This window comes from Camelus ferus, chromosome 14 (genome assembly GCF_009834535.1).
Source record: "Camelus ferus isolate YT-003-E chromosome 14, BCGSAC_Cfer_1.0, whole genome shotgun sequence".
Taxonomy (NCBI): domain Eukaryota; kingdom Metazoa; phylum Chordata; class Mammalia; order Artiodactyla; family Camelidae; genus Camelus; species Camelus ferus.
Genome location: NC_045709.1, coordinates 14,034,649 through 14,053,739, shown reverse-complemented (window position 1 = coordinate 14,053,739; position 19,091 = coordinate 14,034,649). Strand labels below are relative to the sequence as shown.

The window sequence follows — 19,091 nt, the reverse complement described above, 5'->3', positions numbered from 1 at the left end:
GGAAGACATCTTCCTATTTCCATGACTGCTTTAGAGACTGTAAGTTAAGATGGAGTCTAAAGAAAAGAATTATGCTTAGGAAAAAAGGAACCATAAATTGGTAGGCAAAGAGGGTTCCCCAGAGGCCAAGGTGAGCTGTCCTCACGTATATCCTCTCACTGCCTGGTCTCAGGGAGCAGGGAATGGCAGCTGCCTTTCCCAGCTTTCCATGTGTGAAATCTCTCTGCTTTTTCTACTACCCACGTATATAAATGGAGAGTATCTGGCGCCGCTTTGGGGTGCTCTGACAAGCGGAAATATGATTTCCCACTTGCTAAATCATTCTATCTGTTGGCAATTCTAAAAGCAAGTTACGTACCTTTGAAGTCTGGTCTTTGCTGCCATCGTCAACTACTATCACTTCGTAAGTGAATGCAGGATCTTGTTTCTGCAGGAAGCAAAAATAAAACACCACAATTTGGCATGACTGGTATCAGGAATTCTAAGAGTTGTAAGGAATTCAAAAAACAACTATTTCAGTGTTGCTGTGTATAAACATGAATATAAACACTAATCATATAAAGTAAAAAGGCTGGGGACAGAAAGGAGAAGAGACTGGGCAGGAGTGGAGGGTGAACGTGGAATAAATCTCAGGGGGCCCCCACTCCTCCCCGGCCGCCCTGCCCCACGTGGTGGGAGGAGCCAGGTGCTGAGGGGCTGAGCAGCTCCGAGAGGGGCCACGTGGTGCACGTGGTGAACCAGGAAAAAGCGCACAGGGTATGAAATCAGAGCGTGCAGATTCCAACCTGGCTGCACCGCTTAACTTTATGACCAGACCAAACCTAGTCCCACGGCTGGTGTGCAGATTACATGTAATAGAAGAGGCAGAAGCGTCATGTATAACAAGGGCTCAGTTCTCTTCCTCTTTTCTGTAAACTTAAGTTTTGAGGAAGGCCCCCTCTCTTTCAGTGACTCTTCTCTCTTCCTTTTACACAAAAAAACCCCTAAAACCAAAGTAAATCAAAACAAGAAATTTTCTAAAAAAAAGAACCAGCTACAAAGCTCACTATTTCCTTAAACTCTCCAAGGAGCTTCCAGTGGCAACGGCTACTACAAGACAGGCACGTGTTACTTTTCTTCTCTTCACCCGGGGAAAGGAAAGGAAAAGAAATGAGGGGGCAGTCTTCAGAATAATAAAGACATACAAAATGATTTCACCCTACCTATAAGTCTTTTTCAAATAAACGTCTTTCTTAAAAAGCCACAAAAACACAATAGCGCTGTGCTGTCATACAAAGTCTGCAGACACACTATCACTCAATTTTAAATGTAGCATTGGGAAAGGGAGGATAAAAAGTGGGAGGGAGGGTACGTAAGAGAAGTCTCAGGTTTCCCGTTTGCTCTGGGGGCGCGGTGCTGGCTGTCCGGCTTTGCCTGCTAACAGCGGGATGGCTGGTAACAAGCAGAGCACAGGGGACCAGGACCAGGACCAGGACCAGGATGGCCGTGCGCAGCCAGCACTGCCTCTCACACTGGGTCCAGCCTGGGACCCGCAGCTGAGTGATCTGGTCTCGTTTTAGGTAGCGAAGTCACACCGAAAGACAAAACACGCTACCTGTCTCTCTTCTAGATAGCCCAGAGCTTCATCCATCATTACAGGCACTTAAAGAAAAAAAAAAGCATTAAAAATTGCTTTTAAAAATGACTTACCCGGCCCCAGCACATGCAGTTTATGTATGGAGAAAGCCTGAGAAACCTAACAAGCCCCAAGACTGTCCCCCAGTGGCCATTTCTATCTAGGAGTCTTGCTCACAGCCTCGCTGGAACGCTTCAACCCTAGCCTTGATGCTGCGGCCAGTACCCATTCCTCCTCTTCTGAACTGCTGCAGCCACCAACTCTGTGCTCCCCACTGCCCGCAGGTGTTAATGTTCTGGCAAAGAGGTCAAGCCCATGCTTTAAATTTCCTTTTCTTCTCAAATTACCTCTTACCAAAACATCAAATAGGGCTTACACCGTTTTTCTTCATTGTATGAAGGCACGACAACAGAAAGCTGTTTGGTAGGCGCGTCCCATATGCTGGGTAAAGGTTCCTTCTGGCCTCTGGCATTTAAGAAGAACTTCTCTTCTTTGTGTTGATGAAGGTGCGGCACTTTCGAAGCAGTTATAAATGCAACAAAGGAAATCTAAAAGCAGGTATGTTACCAAAAAATTGTTATATTGACCTTCTTAAACATGTTATGTTAGAATACATCATTTACATGATTTTTTTTTTGGTGGAATATTTAGTTTTTAGTCCATTAACAATGGTCTGGAAGTGACTCCAAAATTCAAACCTGTCAGTCCCCTACGTATAAACTGACTTCTGTCCTTTTTTCCATCACTAGGAGGCTCTTTGTCTCCTCTGGCCTGTCATTCCCCAGGCCTCCGTCATCCCAGATGGAAGAGGGAACAGTCACTACAGAAGTGCCATCTACTCTGAGGCGCCCAGAACGCCCGATCCCTCACACATAAACAGTAAGGCTCCATCCCCACTTGGAGCCCATGTGACAGAAGACATATTGCAGGTAGAACCTGGGGGGTGAGGGCAGACCTCCCATCCAGACCAGACCGACCCAGGGTAGGAAAGGAAGAATTCTCCGTTTCCCACAGAAGGGACCAGTAATGCTTAAGAATATATACTTGATACCTTCCCAGACTTGAATTCAGAATACAGTCATTTTTGGAATCAAGTATTAAACTTGTAGGCTGTAGGCACCGTGCAATGCTAACATTATACAGTCTTCCATATTCACTTGGGAGCTAGCTTTGGAAACATTCTTTGTAACATTATTTTGAAAGCAGAAACTATACCAGTAGAAACAATTAATCTGCCAACTTTTGGAATGCTACTCATTTGTAATTTGACAACCATTTATAATACTCCATTAGGTACACAGTGACATACTGAAACTGAATATGCTTCTGATTAGGACGAATATATGGAGATAAGTATCCAGACTAGTGGTTAAGAGTTCCTGCTGGGCACCCCTAGTGTCCAGATTGTGGTTTCTAAATTCAACTTTCTAGTAAAAGTAACTGGTGCTCCTAGAGGAATGGCTGATTCAGGTCTGGGGCAGGAAACGTGTAATGGTGGAACAGCAGTCAGACCAGAAAGCAAGAAAGCTGTCAATGATCATGAGGGCCACGCCGACAGGACAAAGTCGCTAACTTGAGGGGTTCCCACTGGCCTACGATGGGAGGATTTTAGCCTCAAAAAGAATAATTACCACAATACATTAAAACACATGAAAAATTTTACATCACAGATTCATAATGATACTAAAAGTAAAAAATTGTCACCTTTGTAAGAAACCAGGCAACCACCTCATCATTTGAAAACTTGCCTTTTATCTTAGCTTTTATATATGAAAGGTCTTTCAGGGTAATTGAATAGCTGAGGATGAATTTTTTTTTCACTGTAAAATTCCAGGTAATACATAAAGAAGGAATGATACAATTAGAACACTCCACTTTGCAATCCCCAGGGAAGTAGTGGATTTAGGTAAAGATCATCAATGACTACGAAAACCATTAGGTTAATGACAGACTTTTTTACTGGTGGATCAGGCTAACAACTCCTGAACCCATGAATCCATCTTAACACCAGAGAAATTCAGACATTACACACCTCCTGATATGATACAGGAAGAAGTAATCAGTACCACTCACACACTCTTCTTGATTAAAAATTCAAACATGCATTTTATCAAATCTCTAGATGTAACTATCAGTTTTACAAGGAATTCAGGGGACAGAGTAAGATGTTACAAGTTACCTAAGGGATACAATCAGTAAAATCCAGATTGTGAGGAATATTACAGGACAAATGACCACTTATTAAAGACCTAGGTGGGAAAAGGGAGGAGAAATTGTTACAGATTAAGGGACTTGAGACATATCAATTGAATGCTAAGTGTATGTGAACACTGAATGGAACAAACTAATTATACTATAAATGAGGCATCTGAACTGATGGGGTATTTGAAATCACTGAACAATGGTTAAACTTAAAAAAAAAAACAGTGATAACCTGATTGTGGTTATATTTTTAAAAAGGAGTCCTATCTTTAGAGATAAATGCTGAGGATTTACAGGTAAGATGTTATGTCTTGGATTTGTTTCAAAATTCATTTACAAAGTAAGTGAAGTGAGGAGACAGTAAGCATATGTGTGTGTATGTATGTATGTATGTGTATATATATATATGACAAGATTAGTGGGTTTTGTAATGATTTCCTGCCCTGGCATTAAAAAAAAAATGAAGTTACGCTAGTCGAGTGATATTTGCATACATGAACTCATCTCTCCAAGTTTCCTCACGGTCAAATGAAGCTAATGATGGTAACATTTCTGTCAATGTTCTAAAGATCAAATCAGACAATCCCTGCTAAATACTGAATACAATATCCAACATATCATAAGTATTCAATAAATGGTAGCTCTTATAACCACTTCAACCTAATGGGATCAAATATTTCCAGTACAATCTCATAATGTACAAATTTAAATCTGTGCAACAGAGTCAACATAAGGCAGATTCAGTCTAGGATTCTGTCAAGCTCTGCTCCACCCAATACCTGAAAAAACCCCAAATCTCCATATACTATTAAGGGAAAGAGAGGACTCCTCTGTCACCCAAACACAAACACTAAAGAAATCAGAATGCGTTTCCTTTTCTCTATCTAAACTACTAAGCTGTAAATTCTGGCAAGATGGCAAAGTGGCCTTCCTGATAATGCTATCTCGGCTGCTAACGTCAATGTCAAGGAAGCGGAAACCTCTCCATTTACTGACTAGATGGCAGGCTCATTCCAAATTATCTGGGACAAAGTTCACTAGGCAAATTTTCTATGACTTACGTATCAGCAAGCGTTACGATGTTTCTGTTTCCTCAGTAATGACAAAGACAATCGGAGTCTGAATTTTACTGCACTATCACATTTAGAGTCAGCGATTTTAGGGTGTTGAATTCTGGGACATAACGACCCCCAGGCAGAGGGTAACAATAGGCCTTGTCTATCTTGGTTTTTCCAGTGTCCCTAGTGGGTCTCCTGGTCTGTTGATTTATCCTATCTGTAACAGATGGCTCTAGTCGGCGCTATCACCACTTTCTATTTGCTTAACCACACCAAGGAAAGGAGTGTCTAGAGAGCACACACCTTCTGGGGGCCCCAGACCTCCCCAGGTGGGGCCAGACTGCAGAGACTGCAGACCCAGGAGGACATCCTGGATAGGTGGGGGCTGACAGGGAGGGTGGGTCCGGAGATGAGTGGGGGGGAGAGCAGACAGGGTGGGCAGGTTCCAGTGAACACAAGTACTAGGCTCTGGGCACACACAGAGAGAAAGCTCCAAAATAAAAATATAGAACGTAAGAAAGGGGGTGTGAAATTCTAGCAGAGGAAATTCTGGGGTCCAGGCTTGGGAGAAGCATGCTGCAGGGGACACGTCGAAGAGCAGGCAGTGCGGAGGAGAGGATGCCTGGGAGCCCAGGCCCGCGTCGGTCCCCAACCCCTCTCCTCACCAGAATCAGGGCTGCAGCCGCCAGCGCCGCGCCGAGCACCGCCAGCTGCAGCAGAAGGGGAGCCATCCTCCATGCCGGGGCGCCGCCGCCGGCCCTATCCCGCGTCTACACACACGCGGAAGCGCAGCCGCGCAACCCCGCCCCCACGCCGGCAGAGAGGCCGTGCCGGCCAGGCGCGTGCCGGCCGGGCGCCCGCCGCCCACAGCGCCGCCGCGCGGCCAGGCTCCGCCACGACGCGGGGACTCGCCACGACGCGGGGACTCGCCACGACCCGGGGCCCCGCAGCCACCACCGCCCACTGCGTCTCCGCTCGGTGAGGCGAAGTGTGTAGCTGCGTGCTAGGCGCTCAGTCCGTGGACGGGAAGGCGCTCTGTTCCATCTTAGTAGAGGTGCCAGAATTAGCAAGTAAAAATACAGTATTCCACTTAATTTGAACTTGAGAGAGGCAACGAATCATTTTTTAACAGCATTATTAAAATATAACACATACTATACAACCCACCCATTTAAGTTTTTGGTATGTTACTTTAGTTTTTTTAATGTGACATAATAAAACATAAAAATTTGCCATTTTATGTATACAATGGCATTAATTGCATTCACAATTTCCTGCAACCATCATCACCATTTTAAAACTTTCCCAGTTCTCCCCCAGCCTCTGGTAACAACTAATTAACATGAACTATTTTGGGCGTACTCGTAGTTAAAAAACAAAAGAAAAGAAAAAACCAAAATGACACTCTTTTGTTTATCTGACATACAGATTGAACTGGATGTATCTTATCTGGCAACCCTATTAGCAGGAGGTGGAGGTCTTGGGCCACGACACAGCCCACAACGAAGCTGCTCCTTTGGAGCCCGCTCCGGGCAGCTGCAAAGTGTAATCAGCTGCGGATAACGAGCTCACAGAAAATTTACATAACTCTTCGGCGCTGGAGCAGGAAGCCCTTTACCTAGGAGAAGGCAAGCCCAGGGCCTAGCCTAAGAAGGAGGCGGGAAAAGAACGCTGAGATACTGGAATAATACTGCACACTCAACGCTTGATTCTTTGTTGTAAGGTCGATTTTCCCTTAAACGCTTGCGCTAGAGGACTGTTTGTAAACAGACACTCGTCACTTCTCTAACAGCCGATTCGTCAAAACAAGTCAAAGGCAAGGAAACCTGGAGAGGCGTCTGCCTAGGGGCAGGTGAAGCGAAGGCGTGCAGGAAACCACCCCTGCCCTGGTCTGTCCCACTCCACTCAACCCAGCCTCACCTTCTAGATATCAGGCGGCCAGAGCAAGGCGCAGGCATCAGTGTTGAAAGTGCTGAGACGGAATAGGAGAGCAGGCCGGAGGTGCTGTGATACCCGGGCACGGGCGCGGGCGCAGGCGCAGAAACGCGGGCGGGAAGATGGCGGCCGGGTTCAAGTGAGTGTGGGCGGCCAGCGGGCTCGAGCTGGGACCCTAGCGGATGACGGCTACCTTTACCCTTAGCTGGGATTTTCTCAGCGCGTGGCCACCTCACTGGGTTCCCACTTCTTTCCACCACGGAAGCAGGCGGGCTGGACGACTGCAGGTGGCCGTAGTGAAAGGAATGGGTCCGTCTTCCCCCAGTGTGGCAGGTGATGCAAGGGGACAGTGTGTAGAGTTCTGTACCTGCTGCGAATGCAGTGGATGCGGTGCCTCAGGAGACACAGTTACAATCTTTTAAAGAAGTGTTCCGTCAGAACCACATGCCACCCTATTCTCCACCTTCTGTAGTTTATTTCTAAAAGCATTGTGCCTTGTTTGGAAGGTTTTACTGAAGCGTTTTGGGGGCCACTCTGCGGAAGCCTGTACATTTCCCTTCTGAGAATCTAGTTTTAGATGGATGAAATGAATAGGATTCCAAAGGAAACCAGCTATATTGAAACACTTCTCTCTGTATATAAACTCCCAGTTTACGATAAAGTGAGATACATAATCTGTTTTAGAATTTACTTTCTTAAGCAAGATCTAATGGGGAGTTCAGTAACTCCCCTGGAATTTCGAATAACAACGAGTCTTACACGTGCCTTCTGTAACTATAAAGTAACAACGAAAACGTTTAATCTCTGGCTGCTGAAGTCGTAGGTACAGCTAATATAAGGGTTTATTGCTAACTTATCTCGTATTTTAAACATGTTTCAGAACTGTGGAACCTCTGGAGTATTACAGGAGATTTTTGGTAAGTGAAGATTATATACATGTTATGCCTTTTATGATGATATAATATGGTTTTTTCATAAACAGATATTACATTGCACACCTAAACCAATGTTACATGCTCAGTTTTTAAATTACTGTTTTCAATTAATTCAAATTAATTTAACGAGGTTTAATGTGTTTTCCCTGGTGTGTGTAAAATATCCGTGTAGATGTAATCTACTTTCATATGTTTATTTAGAAGGAGAACTGCCGTCCTGATGGAAGAGAACTTGGTGAATTCAGAACCACAACTGTCAACATAGGTAAGGATATTTTGAGTTCTAAACTAGAATGCTGAAGTTACTTCATTTCTGAAAATAGAATTTTTCGTGTTTTTATAATAGGTTTTTATTTGTAAAGTTTTTTAAGCTCACTTTTCTCTCAATTGATGTGTTCACTTTAAATTTTAAAGTAACTGTTTTCCACCCTTCCTTCCTTCAAAATTTCCAAGACATGGTTTTCTTATATACCTTACACTTAATTAAACCTTCTGTTGTAAACATGGAATTTTCCAATTTTACCTGTATGAGATTCTCAGGTTTTAGACTCTGAGCTATTTAAACAGTATTTCAGACAAATTCTACCATGTATAAGGGATTACAGTAATTTTGTGGGAAGAGATTTAATCTGTATAAGTCCTGTTATTGAATGATAAATGGATTAACTCAAATTCAAGGATAGTGAATACTTAAAACAGTATGGTTGACCCTTGAACAATGAGAGGCTTAGGGGTCCTGACCCTCGCACAAAAATCCAAGTAATTCAGAATTGGTACTTCCTATCTGTGGTTCTGCATCTTCAGATTCAACCAACTGTGGATTGTGTAGTACTAGATATTTAGTATTTAATGAAAATAATCCTTCTCTAAGTGGACTGGTACAGTTCAAACCTGTGCTGTTCAAGGGTCAACTATAATTTTAAAAAGACTCAAGCAGGGAATAAACTTTCATAAACAACTGAGATAATGTAGCATGATAAAATGTAGGAGATGAAAATGCTTTTTCATTTTGCTTAAATACTTTTTTCAGGTTCAATTGGTACCGCAGATGGGTCTTCTTTAGTGAGGCTGGGAAATACTACAGTAATTTGTGGAATAAAAGCGGTAGGTTTAATGTATGTATTATTAAGATTTGAGTTACCAAAATAGCTTCGTATACTTATTAGATTGTAATATACGCCTGTAGTTCCACTGTTGGTTAGGTAGTGACGTGTCAGTTTTTTAGTATTTGTTTTCATTTCCCAAGTTTTCACTTTTGAGTATTAGATACTACAACCCAAGTTTAATGACTCAAATTTGTGAACATTCGCAAATGTGCTGAATTGAAACAATTAAAAGTCCTCACCACCTTAAATTTTTAAAGAATTTGGCTGTAATTTGAGAAATTAAGAGATTTTTGGTGACCTGTTTATCCAGTGATGGCGTTTAATCTGTGCAACTGTTTAGAAAGTTGAGACGTTCAAAAGAAAAGCTCGAGGAAATAAGTTACCACTGACTACTTGCATGTTCCAGGCACCTTATATTAGGTGCTTTACAGGATTATCTAGCTTAATCCTCAAGACAGTCATTGAAGTATTTCTCTTTTTATCTCTTGTTTTACATGGGGTTCAATAACTTATCCAGGAACATAGGCTTATAAATAGAACTTAGACATAAGTGACTCGAAAGCCTCTACTTAACTGAATCACTTAACCTGAGTTCAGATTCTTCCTCAGTCAAGGTGGGGTGATACTTAACAAGACTTGATCTCTTACTCCTTGCCAGGATTTTTGCTAAGGACTTAAAAGTGTTTCATCTGACTCTTACTAATAGTCCCTGAAAGTACGCCCTATTAATTTCCCATTTACAAATGAGGAAGTTGAATGGTAAGAGGTTAAATAACTTGCTCAAAGTCTTTCAAGCCAGAAAGTGTTGGTCTGACATTTGAACCAGGTCAGTGATTCCAGGGATTTTGCTCTTGGTCAGTATACCATCAATTCCTAAATCTGTTGGTGTCAGTATCACCTGGACTTTAAATTCATATTCTTGGCTACTGATACGTGGGAGAGAGGGTCGGGTAGAAATTCAGTTGGAGCTCCAGGTAATTTTGCTGAGTGCACTGCAGTCAGCCATGATGTACTGCCTTCTTGCCTTGCAGAGCTAGTGAGGAGTGGCGCCGTGGCCTTAGAGCCCCTGCATACCTTCCCAAGCAGAGTAGGTGCTCGTGGTGGAGTTAACTCATATGGTCTTTGGTAGAGCCTTCCATGACTAACTGCTGTCTTCACAATTTTTTAGCAGCTTCTTTCATAGGAAACATTTGTTTACTTCTTTAGGAATTTGGAGCACCACCAGCAGATGCCCCTGATAAGGGATATGTTGGTAAGTTAAATGGTTTTGGAATTTTAACACAAATACTTTAACATGGTTAATACTGTTATTATAGCTAAATCTTAGTACAGTGGAAAAAATTTATTCAGAAGCCTCATAGATTCCTGTATATAAAAGTTTTCTGTATGTATCTTAGAAGATACTGTAACAGCAAGATACAGAATTTTGTAAATATATTTATCAAACTTGTTTCATCAGTTTTTGTTTATACAGATGTCATCAACCAAGAAAATAGAATCTCTTAGGCAAAGTGCTGTAACTGAAAATTTTTCTGTTTCCATAAAGATTTTTGTTTATACTATACCACTGTGATTTTTTTCTTTGGCCATCTTTTCTTTATGGTAGGAATCAACATTTTAAAAATGCAGAACAGTTGGTTTGACTAGAGGGGCTATCTTCTGTTACAGATTGGGGTATTTTGAAAGAAATCTAAGGACTTTTTGTGAATAATTTAGGATTGAGGCCTTAAATAGATTTTTTTTTTTTTTTTGTATTTGTGTAGAAAAAAAGTTGGCAAATACAAATTTTATCTAAGCCTGATTCTCACAAAGATGAAAAAGAATGTAATTGCAGTGTTACAGTGCTTCCTACTTGGAAAGCCCATCCATGGCCACAGTTGCCTTTGCAGTCGATTTATTAATACCTTTAACATTAAACCAGAGGTGAAGTTTGGTTCATAGCAGCAGTGTTTCTTTCAGTTCCGAATGTGGATCTGTCACCTCTGTGTTCATCGAGATTTCGGTCTGGACCTCCTGGAGAAGAGGCCCAAGTGGCCAGCCAGTTCATTGCAGATGTCATTGAAAAGTAAGATCATCATGATAAAATCTGACATTCATTTTAGAGTTTTTGACCTTTTATTTACTGAGCTCTTTGTCTTTAAATCAAGTTCACAGATAATTCAGAAAGAGGACTTATGCATTTCTCCAGGAAAGGTAACAGGAATAAAGCCATGAGCTTTTATTAATTCTGAAGTGTTTTTTTTTGTGGGGGAAGTTAAAAAAACCACAGTAGCCTTAAATATGGATGTCTTGTTTCTAAATGGAATTCAGTTAAAAAAAAATCAGTCTTACTCTATCTGGATGAACTATATAGTTCACAAAAAACCAATTTTGATTACTTCATTGCCAGGCTGGGAGCTACCTTTTAAGCTGATGTGATCTTTTCCCCCCATAACTTTTATAGCGAATACAGTCATTTTAAAATTCCTTCTAGCATATCAATATCTAACCAGCTAACGTGTTTAAGGTGAATCCACACTGTAAATTCCAAGTCTGTTTGGAAACTTTAAACCAAGTTGACTAGTACATAGAGGCTTTTCCTTTTTGATTATACTGATTTATTAAGCATTGTAAAACCTAAAAATTTCATGTATTAAGGTTTCTGTGTTAAAGTACATTTTGAGTTTCATTTGGGATTTTCAAAAGCAATACTCTCATCCCAATAAGGATGGGAATTCCTTCTCAGTATATAGCTCCCTTGGGGGAAATGGATATGTCAGCTTTTGGTGGTCAAGTCAGCTTTTACCAAACCTGTCCACTGTTTTTATTTTATAAATGTGAAGCTTTTTTAAATTTTCAAGTTTTTGAGCCTTGAAGGTTATTTTGCTTGTCTAATCAAGGGTGTGGTTTCTAAGTAGAAGCAAATACCATGTTATACCAATCAGAAAGCTTTAATTTCCACTGTGTGTAAACTCTGTTTTAGCTTGCTTGGGTTCTATACTGTGATCTCATTTGCCTCAACCACGATGGAAACATTCTGGATGCCTGCACATTTGCTTTGTTAGCAGCTTTAAAAAATGGTAAGCAACCTTAGGGAATATTCCTACTTACGTCAGAATGTTCTGTTTTGTTAAAATTTCTCAATAAATTTTTAAAGGTTCTTAAGAGTTACCTATCATTCATGTGTTTCTAAATTAAAGGAAAACAATGTTTGTATCCACTATACTTACCTTAATTGTTCTTTTTTTAAAAGTAATACTTCTGACAAATTAAATTGAGGGAATAGTGAATTAACAAAGCACAGAATGCCTTTTTGTTCTTTTCACTAGTGTGAGACTGACTTTACCTGTTTGTCTTTTTCTAGTACGGTTGCCTGAAGTTACTATAAATGAAGAAACTGCTTTAGCAGAGGTTAATTTTAAAAAGAAAAGTCATTTGAATATTAGAACTCATCCAGTTGCAACTTCCTTTGCTGTGTTTGACGAGTAAGTTAATCAAATGTATAAAAATTGTATATTCAAGGTAATGGATTGTTTTTCAGCTTTCTAACTTTTCAGGAAATACCTAAGGTGACTGACTATACATCCTAGTTTGCCTGGACACCTGACCTTATACCTGTTGTCCCTGCACAATTATTATTAGCTAATCCTTACAGTTAAAAACATCCTGATTCGGATTAATTGTTTCTTATCTTGTAGCTTGGTTTGCTTTTTCCTGTGTAATGTTAATTTTCAATTATTTCACAAAAGATTTACCTTGTGCTGTCTTCAGTGTTTGCCAAGGACTTTAATATATTCATAAATTGAAGGGCAAAGATTCTTATTACAAGTAGTAGAATTTTAGGTTGCTATTAATTTTTCTGGTTTCTACCAGTTCTGTCTAAGGTAGAATGCAGGTGGTGAGTTTAATTAGTATTTTTCTAAAATAAAATTCGTCCCATGGATTGATAATGTACACTTTTAAATTTTTTAAATAGCACTCTGCTTATAGTTGACCCTACTGAAGAGGAGGAACATCTGGCAACTGGAACCTTAACAGTAGTAATGGATGAAGAAGGCAAACTATGTTGTCTTCACAAACCAGGCATGTACTTCCCCCTCCATTTCAGTACCAAACAGAGATGAACTCAGTGTGAGCTTCTTTGTATTAGGGAGGGCCAGATGGAATGTGGATCTTTTATTGTTTTGCCTAACATTAAGTCTACTGTAGTTTCTCTGTTACCTCAGATTCCTTGCGTTTTTATATTGGATGTTCTTAAACTTCAGGATCACTTGGGCGGTCTTGTTAAAACATAACTTGCAAATCTTGAGACCATACTACTGGTTTATAATTTTGATTTTTTTTGTTAGTTTTTTAATTTGACATGATGTTGATCATGTAAAAATAGCAGGTATTAATAGTGTTGGCACAATAATTTTTCAGGTGGAAGTGGACTGACTGGAGCTAAACTTCAGGACTGTATGAGCCGAGCAGTTACAAGACACAAAGAAGTAAAAAAACTGATGGATGAAGTATTTAAAAGTATGAAACCCAAATAAACAATCACGACATTTTCAAAACAGATTTGTAAAAACTGTATTTGTTACACTGTGCACAAACCTTTTATACGAAATAAATATCAAACTACATTCTTCTGAAAGATGTTTCTAGTATTTCTTAGGTCACTTCTGCATTATGTACAGTGAAACCATTTTTAAAAAGCAATGACTTAGGCAAACCAACCCTAATGGTTCGTTAAATCATTTCCCTGTTTTTATTTAAAAATCATAGGGTTGTGCTTCTGTATAAAGTTTGTGTATCTAGCAATGTAAAATACTGGTATTTAAAAAAAACAAAAACAAAGTAGAAACTCAGAACCCTTTTGATTCAATGCTCTTAATGTTTTTAAAAGGAAAAAAAATGCACGACTCAGAATTTTGGAGTGGTCGGCGCGCCTCTCTTCACTTTACTTTTTGACTGGCTGCCTGTGTGCCGGTGCCGGGGGAGCTGCGCTGTTTGTGCCGCTGCCGCCGCCATAGCCATTTGATGCTGCAAGAATCGCAACTGCTGCAAAAGAAGGAGAAAATCAAGTTAGGTCCAATGTAGGCAGGAATGGCAAGGTGCTTTTCCTCAGAGTGATGGAAACAACAAAACTGAAAGGGAGAAAGCACCAAGATAACAAAAAGGGACTACACCACACTGAGACAACACACAGTCAAACAGCACCAGTGGCACAGAAGCCTGCCGAGGGCTTTAAACGGTTCTCGGTCGACTTCAGGGGTATTTCTGTGACCTTGCCTGGCCAGTCTATTTAGCAGTAACTCAGCAACTTCAGCTACCATTTTGCTGTATGACAGCTCACAGCAACATAAAACCTCCCTGCAAAGACAGTCCACTGTAGTACGCTGCCTTCCCGGAATAATGGAGTAACATTTTTCTAAAACAAGTATGACATTTACTAACAGGAACACTGGTATACTTGCCTTTTTCTGCAGTACATTATTAAAAAGTTAACCATTGGCACTTACAACCGACTACTTCAAAATACATTGGAAACTGTAATAATGTGCCACCAGCACTTCAGGAAAGATTTTAACTTAGGAAAAGGGTATGACTTAAATGTACAAAATATATACTGAGTGCTCCAAGTTGGCTAAAATTGTCAGACTTTTAAATAAAATTTGCTAAGTTATTTACCAATTACTGTATAGTCTTAAAAGACAGTAAAATAAAACTAAGGTATTTTGAAGTACTGTTGGAGCAGAGTATCTTTAAAAATGTAACCAGAGTGAAGTTGCTGGATTACTTGGATCTGTTGCTGCTGCTGTTGAAAGGCAGAGGAGAGCTGGAATCTCTGCTGAGGAAGGCTTTGCTCAGGTCTGTTCTCGGCAGAGCCAAGCTGAGACAACACTACAGAGAGGAGAAGGGGAAAGCAGGCCAGTCAAAAAGTTTGAAGGCTACCAGGGTTAGAAAAGGACAACAAAGAAAATGAAATAGAAAAGTATCAGTATGATTAATCTTAAGTATCAAATCACAGACATTTCAGAATAAATTTAGTACAGTCTCCTGTTAGTTGAGGGTACCACTGATTACAGAACTTCCCGGACATGGAGGAGAAGGGAGAGCATGTGGGCCAAAGCACTGTGCCCCTCTCTCTTCTTGCATCTCAATGAAACTTGATACTAGTGCTATTTTGTTGAGAAGGCTTTCTTGCAAAATGGTGAGTACAGCATGTTATTTTAAAATATAACCACTCAAGTAGGAAAAGGAGTGGGAGAAATCCAAACTTCGGTTAAGGATAAAACTGGTAGACAAATGCTGAGATGTTACAATGAGTATCAAACCACACTATTAGCAATAGAGGTGGTGAACCACTTAAAGCCGGGTGGGATCAGCGATAAATCTGACTCACTGTACAGATGAAATTTCTAGCCTGGATGGTTTGAGAACTCAAAGATAATTAATAGCAACTCTGGAGCTAGGAACATTCTCACTTGTCAGCCTAGAGTTCTTTCCATTAAGTTACAATACAGTTATTTTAGGAAATTTATAATATGTGGTAAAGGTTTATGATAAATTTCCATTTGGAAATTCACTAGCTCTAAGTCAGAGCTTTATGTAACATGTGCTTACATAAATTCCAAATTCAGACACTGGGAGTTGCACTGGATCCTAAAGGCACCATAGTAAGCCTGGTGATAATTTAAAATGTTGGTAACATGTTCACTCAGGCATCCTCAAACGCTATCTCAGCTTTTTACACATGCAGCTTACTGATTTTAATTAATGTAAAGTTGTAACTGCTATCTTCAGTTTATGAAATAATCTTCATTAAAGGTAAATCTTTGGTTCACCATTTACTACTAGAAGTAGTGAGCAATCATTCAGTATAATCTTGTTTTTTTTACAAGTGGCTTCATAAGTTATACTACTTCACCATTAAGTCTTAATTCACGCAACTACAAGCTATGAGAATGAGACAAGATTATGCTATCTAGAAAAATGCGCTCTCAATAACCCAGGAAAACTGAAGAGTTAACAGTTTTGGAAGCTTCCCAATGGGTTGGATAATTGTGTAAAATTTTGCCAATATTTAACATGAGGAAAATAGAACTGCTCTTAATACATGTAGGTCAAAGCACTTTTAATTGTCAATAGTGAAAAAAATCTGAGGGCCATCAATTAATCGACTTAATAGTTCACTCAATAATTACAACTGAACTTTTTCCTTGTTACTGCTTGCAAAAGAAGGAAAAGCAATAGTTGAAATGGTGAGATCCCAAATAGGTTAGACACTTTTAGTAAATTCAACATATTTAGTTATGAAGATACCAACCAGCTGCCTGTGACTGCATAAAACTCCCTACTCCAGCAAGGTTAATGACGGCAGTGTGCTGAGCAGGTAAGGCCTGTTCTTGACTAGATGAGCTTTGTTCAACAGCCTGAATAAAAAAATAACACATGACTTGTACAAAAAGAAAAACAACTTTGGATTGGCAGAAAGAATTAGTACTTTTTCCTGTATGAAAAAAAATTCAACATCAATTGTCTTGTAAAAATAACATAAAGATAAGACTTCAAAGGTATTCAGGATTATTAACAAGAAAAAACTTACAGTACATTGAAAGAAAGAAAATAAAACCGAGTTTTTAGAATGGATTCTGTACTGGTTTATTATTTGATGCTGTATAAAGCTTCATCAGAATTATTTTTTTTAATTGAAGTATACAGTTGATTTACAATGTTGTGTTAGTTTCAGGTGTACAGCAAAGTAATTCAGTCATATGTATTTTTTCAGATTCTTTTCAATTATAGGTTATTACAAGATACTGAATATAGTGCCCTGTGCTATACAGTAAATCCTTGTTGCGTATCTATTTTATGTATAATAGTTTGTTAATCTCATACTCCTAATTGATCCCTCTCCCCCACTTTGGTAACCATACATTTGTTTTCTATGTCTATTTCTGTTTTGTATATAGATTCATTTGTATTATTTTTTAGATCCACATATAAGTGATATTATCTGTCTGACTTCACTTTGTTTGATGTTCTCTAGGTCCATCCATGTTGCTGTAAATGGCAGTATTTCATTCTTTTTATGACTGCGTAACATTCCATTGTGTGTGTGCGTGTAGACCACATCTTCTTAAGCCCATCATCCATTAATGGGCACTTGGGGTGTTTCCATTCCTTGGTTATTGTAAACAGTCCAGCTATGAACACTGGGGTGCATGTATCTTTTTGATTGAGAGTTTTCATCTTTTCTGGGTAACACCAAGGAGTGGGACTGTTGGATAATATGGTAGCTCTGTTTTTAGTTTTTAAAGGAATCTCCATACTGTTTTCCATAGTGGCTGTACCAAACTGCATTCCCACCAGCAGTAGGAGGGTTCCCTTTTCTCCACAGCCTCTCCAGCATTTGTCATTTGTGGATTTTTTAATGATGGGCATTCTGACCCGTGTGAGGTGATACCTCACCGTGGCTTTGATTTGCATGGCTCTGATAATTTGTGATATTGAGCATTCCAAAGTGCAGCGAAAGTTTAGAAAACCTGAAGTTCCTTCTACTACTTTAAGTTACTGCAGTTCTTATTCAATTTCATTTTGTTTGGCAACAGACAAAGTATTTGTTTTTTGTCTCTCTTCCCTCTGATCTAATAAGCTTCAATATAATAAGAACATCTCTATTCGAACAAAATACTATAGACAGAAGGATGATTGATGGTGGCATAGAAAACACATGGCCTATAGGAGCAGGGAGACCTGGGTTTGACTCCTTGCTCTGCCACTCACTGTATGGTTGTAAGCAGGTCAGTCACCGAGTCTAGTTCATATTATGCAAGACAGAAGTGATATCATCCATTCAGTATGGCTGTTGTGAGAATCAGAAATAGGTACCTAATAACTCATAGCTATTACTGTTAATTAAAAAAACAAACAGCATGTGAAAAGTTTGAATAATCTAAACAATACTTGAAATATGCTTGGAATACAAAAAAAGGTTCTAATTCTATAATAAAGCATTTTGAAGGTAGAAAGGACATACCTGCTCCCCGGGCTGCTGAGGACTAGAAGCTGTGGGTTGCTGAGGCTGCTGTGGTGTAAACTGAGGGAGCTGCTGCTGCTGCTGCTGCTGCTGCTGCTGCTGCTGCTGCTGCTGCTGCTGCTGCTGCTGCTGCTGCTGCAGAGTGTTAAAAATGAGCGAACCTCCTGGAAGCTATCAAGAATTTAAGCAAGATTAATTAGCCAATCTCAGAAGATTTAAATTTCTGTATTCTACAAATATCTTGGGGGCATTCACTATTGTCAGGCATTCTTCCAAGGACTGAAGAAACAGAGGTAAACAAAAATCAAAAACAAGATCCCTGCCCTTAAAGAAGAAATGATCTATTTAAACACAATTTTTAAGTGCTGTTAACTTTGGCTCTCAAACAAATCTTTCTGCCTCAAGTTAATAGTTACCTATCCCAATATACATACTGCTTTTATTTAACTTTTTATAAAGCAACACAAAACACCATTAAATGCATTTAGTAGAACTATACATTTGCAAGAAGCTAGGGCTAATCAGAGACATATATTAAGAAAACTCATCTCCCTAACTCTGGTCTAGCTTTGCCCAAAGTCAGAAATGCCTGGCTTTTTACATAACCTAGCCAGAAATTTCAAAGCTTAAAAGAAAACACATGAGATGTCCATATTTAGTTTGAACATTACTTATTCAGTCATTCTGAATCTAGATTAACTAAAGAAAAAAAAAAACCCCAAACTTTCTCAAAATAAGCATTCAGAAAACACCATATTAAAAACTAAAACTATGCACTCCAAATGCACCAGGAAACAAAGGGTTTTCCCATTTTATTCTATAGGGGTTTAAGTTAAAAGCACTTTGAAGTTCTGGGGGAAAGTCCAAGCAAATACTAGATACAGAACTCTAAGGTCTGTAGGGTCAAAAACAGGCATCAGGGCAAAAGCCCACGCCCAGCACAGCTCGCGGCCAGGTAGCCCGGACACAGACAAGGCAAACAGTCCCTCCTCAATGACTGAGATCATAAAATGCGGCAAAATCTAATCTGTAAGGTGGTTTTGCCCTTAATCCTTATTATCAGGACCATTAAGGAATACCACTCCTAATACTGAGACCATGTCTGTAGAAATTCCTACAGCAACATGCAGGCAAGTGGCTGAATAAACTGAACCAATGTGTCCATATTACAAGTACACTGTTCTGCAATTAGCCTGTAAATATGGACTCTATTTGCATCTTATACAGAAAATA

The 19,091-nt window shown here is 39.7% G+C and overlaps 3 protein-coding genes across 17 annotated transcripts in view; 1 reads left to right on the top strand and 2 right to left on the bottom strand.

Annotated features, from left to right (window-relative positions):
- ALG5 (ALG5 dolichyl-phosphate beta-glucosyltransferase) overlaps positions 1 to 6,609 on the bottom strand; it is a 37,143-nt gene extending 30,534 nt beyond the window's left edge. The window contains exons 1-4 of one of the 2 annotated variants that reach the window (XM_032496285.1): positions 5,541 to 5,701; positions 1,992 to 2,163; positions 1,595 to 1,641; positions 359 to 427 (exon numbers count right to left, since the gene is read on the bottom strand). In XM_032496285.1, coding sequence (XP_032352176.1) covers positions 359 to 427; positions 1,595 to 1,641; positions 1,992 to 2,163; positions 5,541 to 5,606 — 354 coding nt within the window. In that variant the 5' untranslated portion in view covers positions 5,607 to 5,701. Of the gene's footprint in view, positions 1 to 358; positions 428 to 1,594; positions 1,642 to 1,991; positions 2,164 to 5,540; positions 5,702 to 6,493 lie in introns of those variants that run through there. The other variant, XM_032496286.1, reaches the window with a different exon arrangement.
- Positions 6,610 to 6,870: 261 nt separating this feature from the next.
- On the top strand, positions 6,871 to 13,469 carry EXOSC8 (exosome component 8). Its single transcript, XM_006182639.3, has 11 exons — positions 6,871 to 6,949; positions 7,691 to 7,727; positions 7,947 to 8,010; positions 8,776 to 8,849; positions 10,058 to 10,103; positions 10,811 to 10,916; positions 10,999 to 11,044; positions 11,814 to 11,910; positions 12,195 to 12,315; positions 12,807 to 12,913; positions 13,253 to 13,469. Exons 1-11 carry the CDS (start codon positions 6,933 to 6,935, stop codon positions 13,366 to 13,368), a joined length of 831 nt encoding a protein of 276 aa, XP_006182701.1. The 5' UTR covers positions 6,871 to 6,932; the 3' UTR covers positions 13,369 to 13,469.
- Positions 13,381 to 19,091, bottom strand: part of SUPT20H (SPT20 homolog, SAGA complex component) — a 33,294-nt gene continuing 27,583 nt past the window's right edge. For 11 of the 14 annotated variants that reach the window (XM_032496271.1, XM_032496279.1, XM_032496275.1 and 8 more), the window contains 4 exons: positions 17,859 to 18,029; positions 16,146 to 16,251; positions 14,616 to 14,719; positions 13,381 to 13,876 (listed from right to left, as the gene is read on the bottom strand). In XM_032496271.1, coding sequence (XP_032352162.1) covers positions 13,739 to 13,876; positions 14,616 to 14,719; positions 16,146 to 16,251; positions 17,859 to 18,029 — 519 coding nt within the window. In that variant the 3' untranslated portion in view covers positions 13,381 to 13,738. The remainder of the gene's footprint in view (positions 13,877 to 14,615; positions 14,720 to 16,145; positions 16,252 to 17,858; positions 18,030 to 19,091) is intronic. The other 3 variants (XM_032496278.1, XM_032496280.1, XM_032496281.1) reach the window with 1 other exon arrangement.